We start from the raw sequence: 4535 nt of genomic DNA, 5'->3' as shown, positions 1-4535 counted from the left end.
TAATCAAGCAACCACCGATCAAACAGCTACTGCATGAGATCACTATGCATCTAGATCTGTCTGCATGAGATCATCATGCATCATCTAGAACGATCACATGCAAGAGACAAGTTGGTTATAAATATGCCCTGCATTCTCTACCAAAATAATAATCATGTTTAATACATACAAGCAGATTCAATACAATCAACCAAGCTTCAGTCCTACTTTACTTTTCTCTCATCTTATGATTCTAAGCCGAATTGATTCTACCCTTCCTATTCAATCAAAGGAAGAAGATCAATTAATCTTCCTTCCTCTCTACCTAACCTGCGCAGCATCGCTTGCTCACATAAGTACACTTATTTAGTATCATATATTTAGTTCTTCGGGATCAATTACATATTATTACTTAGTTACTACTATTAGTACTTTATACTTCATAGTTTACTTTAAGACAAACCTAACCTATAAGTAGGGGAGCTCACTTAGTAACTATCACTACCTAGTGACTAACTGTCAACTTATGTGGGATCTTCCCGCAGATGACTAAGCCGCCACCATCTTTTCCCCGGAAGAAACACCTTCATGTCTACCACATTGATTTGTATTGATCCTCAACGATCCTCAACGATCTCGCATTGAACTGCCTATGTTGGCCGGAGACTACTCAACACTCCAAGATAACCTCGGATTTTCTTGATTTCTTCATGTGATATTTACTATGTACCTCGTGTTATAAATTCTGCCTGTTTTCCTAGTTAAATGGAACAAGTCTGATATCTCTTTTGATTCATGAGTAGATTTCTTTGGCATACTTGATCATACTCTCCTTTGATCTAATTAGTCGACTCCTATTTCTCTCATGATAGTCTTTCTTCACCCGCTTCGGACACACATATCCTTTTGTGTGCAATTGGATTTTATGATCACTATCTAAAATCCAACACTAACTTACTTGGCGCGTACTTCTAGCACGTTCTGCAAGATACTTAACAGGATCCGATCCCGTGTAAGGCTTAGCATAGTAACGGTACGATTGCGAGATACTCTTAGAATCCGTAGTAGAACTAGGTAAGTATAACCCTCGATAGCTCTACTCATAGTGACTAGTCGGCACCGCGTAACATATTAATCGCCCTGTCTTTAACCGTGAAGTAAAGTCATCATAGTACCTAACGATAGTACCGTAAGTAACCTTTCGAGTAGGTCTATCCCTATAGCACTAAACAATACTTAACTACTTACTATGATCGAGTAGCTCTAGGAGCAACTTCTTACCGAGTAGACCTGGCCCTTACCCGCGGGTGACCCTCCGGACCCTCGACCCGACCCGCCCCGCGGGTGGGTAAGCGACCGAGTTATAGACCCTAAGGGTCGTACCTCTAGAGGTCTGACCCCTAGAGGGTCACCCGCGGGTGACCCTCAGGGTCTACAAACAAGACAAACAGGTAAGAAAACGTGACTTACTGGCGATGCATAAATTATGAAGATTTAGAGAGGTTTTCTACGTATTCATTTGTAAAATTTAATACAGCAAGTAGTAGACTAAATACTTAAGAATCAGGAGATAAAATCATAAGAAAATTATATTCTTTATCGTCCGAATAACTTAATATAGGAAATCATAAATATAGAACAAAATAATGTAGTAATTATTAAGATCCAAGCATATAGCCCTTAAGTAGCTTCGAGCGCTTCCGCTTTCTACTAGATATACGCTACTATATATTAGGCAAAGGAGGGTTGATATCGTCGTTATCGTCCTCATCATGATCTATAGCCTCGCTGTCGTCAAGGTCAAGTGTTATCGTACGAGACGGTAGAGGGGACTGTAGAGGCTATATACTCTCCGCCTTATACATAAGATCCTCTATCTCTTCCTCGGTATCACTAATCGGATTAAACGATTTATCCCGTGTTTTATTAGCCTCTGCTATAGCTACAATCTCTTGGTATAAGAGATATTCCTATAGTATAAGCCGTTTCTGCTCTTACAGGTCAAATCTTGTCGTATATATCTAAAGCATAATATCCTAGATAGTCTCTAGCTTTAAAGACCCTCGTCGATAATAACAGATATCCCGAGCAGAGTTAAAGAGACGCTCTACTCCTGCTCTAGTTACTAGGATCGACAAAATATCCCGGGCAAGGCTTGTAAGTACGGGAAACTCGTGTTTATAGTCTTTCTAAAAGATCCGAGGGGAGCCTCGTACGGTCGCTAAAGAAAAGAGTTAGTACTATTTAGTAATAAGAGAAGAGAGACGTACGACTTTTAAGGTACCTCGTAAGCTCGTTCTATTACGGAGATAGTAGCGCTTACGAGTTTTCAAATAGTAGATCGGCATCTGTTATTATCGTTATTAATAATATAGTATCCGACCGTTTCCTTTCTTCCGGACGTTTCTCGTCGTACGAGGTAAAGAAAGACTTAAGACTCTCACGATATATCCTTTTATAGTCCTTCTCTAGATTATTCGACTCCTAGTCCTTAGTTAAGAAGAACTAGAGCTTGTTTGCCGGCGCTAGGATCGTACTAATTACGTAGAGGTTACCTTCGATACTATCTGTTATAGCGTAGTACTTTAACAGCTTCTCTTGCGCAGCCTTAAGCGAGGAAAGCATTAACTACTTCTAAGGTATCTTCTTTCGTCGGAGTTAACGGATTAAATTTTCAAGATAGTTAAACAGTCTATTATAGAAACTAAAGACTAAGTAAATACTTATATCTTTAGTCGTACAAACGACGGTTATATACTTAAAGAAGGGCTATAGGATAAATAGTAGATAATCGATTTGCCGCTACTCCTCGGTGCTTAGTACAAAGTAAGGCTAATCGTACTACGAGCAGAATATATTAAAAGTTGCTTAGAGTCTCTTAGCCCTCCGAAGTATAAGATATATTAAATTCTATCGCGTTCGTACGTCCTAGATAGGTATAAGCTTTAGCTCGTCGGGCTAAAGATTATAGAATACTTCGCGACGTTAAGGGCTTACGTTAATATAGACAGCAAGACTACGAACCTTAAGTATATAGATATAAGTATAATCATCGTACAACGAGAGAATAAGAGGGCTAACCTTATTTAGTATATCGGTAATCTCTCGCATTTACTATCGATCACGTAGGGCTTATACGCAATCCTCTTTCTACTCGACCTCCGCTATATCGTTCTTTAGTAATACCTTTATCTTCCTAAGTAGATCATTTAGACTAAGTTGAATTATATATATAATACAAGGGACTTGTATAATTACGGAATTAGTATTAAGCCTTAGTACCTAGGCTATATTATTAACAATAGCTATAAGTATAGTATTATTAGACGTATTATCTATTATAACTATAAGCACCCGATCGAGGATTTGATACTATTATAGAGTCCGTACGATAACCTTACTAAGGTTAGCCCCTAAATATATACCAGAAAGTAGTTTAAAACCAAGAAGGACTTCGCGATATTCCTAGTTCTAATCAAGGAAATATACTATTATCGCTATAAATGCTTGTTAGAATAGCGATATCTAGCAGTCAAGTGCTAGAGATAGCTTTACGCCTAGTAGTAGGCCTTAGAGAGTAGTTATTTAGTTATCGGTGACAAGTTAACGAAGCCTTATACGGATTACCTTCCTAGAAGGAATACTTAGTGGTATAGGGGTAAGGCGAGCGTACGAGATAAGATCATAAAATTCTTGATGCTCGAGGAATAGGAAAGGTAGATACGATACTATAACTAGATTTAGAAGCTTCTGTTCCTAAGTACTCTGCTTAAATACTTAGGTAGGCGCCCTCTAACCCTAGTAGATTAATTATTAGTTAGTTTAAAATAGAGAGATAATCTTAGTCGTATATATAGCTTATACGAGTAGTTAATAGATACTTAGCTTACCTATCCCTTGCTGATATTATAGCCCTTTAAGATATTTATTTATCGACGAGGTACCTAAATATACTAAGGCTAGATATTCAAGAACCGTATAGCAGCGCTTATATATTACGCTAGGCTTTCTATCTTTAGTATAAGCTACTTGATCGAAGCCTTCCTAGCAAGTTACGTAATACCTTCTATCCTAATTAATCCGCTTTTTCCTCCTATAGTCAGTTTAAAGCCACCACTCCACGAATTCCTTACTTATATTCGCTTTGTACGGCAGATATTCGTTAATCCGGTTAGGTTTAATCCGCCGAAGGTTTTCTAGTACTAGGGGTACTAGCCGTAGAGGAATAGAGGAATTATCAAGTATTATATCTAACGTAGGTTAACTTAATAGAAATTAACTTAAGAATAAAGTATCGTCCGGGATAAGGTAAGGGAGATCTTCGATTCTAGCTCCCTTAGCTATCGAGGAGGGATATCTATCCGAGAATTAAGACATAGTTTAGAGGTAGCTTATAGGGACTCTGAAGAAGAGGGAGGACTTATAGAAAGTAAAATAGTAAAAAAAGCTATCGTACAGGGGAAATCGATTTGCCTATATCGTGAGAGGACGCAAGCTAATAGATCATCTTCTTACCTACTCGGGCTAAAGTTATCTTATCCGATTAGCTAGTATAG

At 38.2% G+C, this 4535-nt stretch overlaps 1 protein-coding gene across 1 annotated transcript, besides 1 other annotated feature; it reads right to left on the bottom strand.

Moving 5' to 3' along the window:
- Positions 1 to 1703: 1703 nt before the first annotated feature.
- N7458_003686 (uncharacterized protein) lies at positions 1704 to 2604 on the bottom strand (the record flags this gene model as incomplete). The annotated part of the gene is made up of 6 exons (XM_056907068.1): positions 1704 to 1756; positions 1829 to 1949; positions 2106 to 2168; positions 2250 to 2277; positions 2303 to 2463; positions 2524 to 2604. The coding sequence occupies 6 exons, from the start codon at positions 2602 to 2604 to the stop codon at positions 1704 to 1706; spliced, it is 507 nt and encodes a 168-aa protein (XP_056768475.1).
- A 1144-nt stretch (positions 2605 to 3748) lies between these two features.
- Positions 3749 to 3777: a sequence feature (Short protein (N7458_003685, KAJ5456102.1) was converted to a misc_feature.).
- Between the last annotated feature and the right edge of the window lie 758 nt (positions 3778 to 4535).

The sequence above is a fragment of the Penicillium daleae genome (genome assembly GCF_028827525.1).
Source record: "Penicillium daleae strain IBT 16125 chromosome Unknown utg000003l_segment0_segment0, whole genome shotgun sequence".
NCBI lineage: Eukaryota > Fungi > Ascomycota > Eurotiomycetes > Eurotiales > Aspergillaceae > Penicillium > Penicillium daleae.
This window is presented reverse-complemented; position numbering and strand designations above follow the sequence as displayed.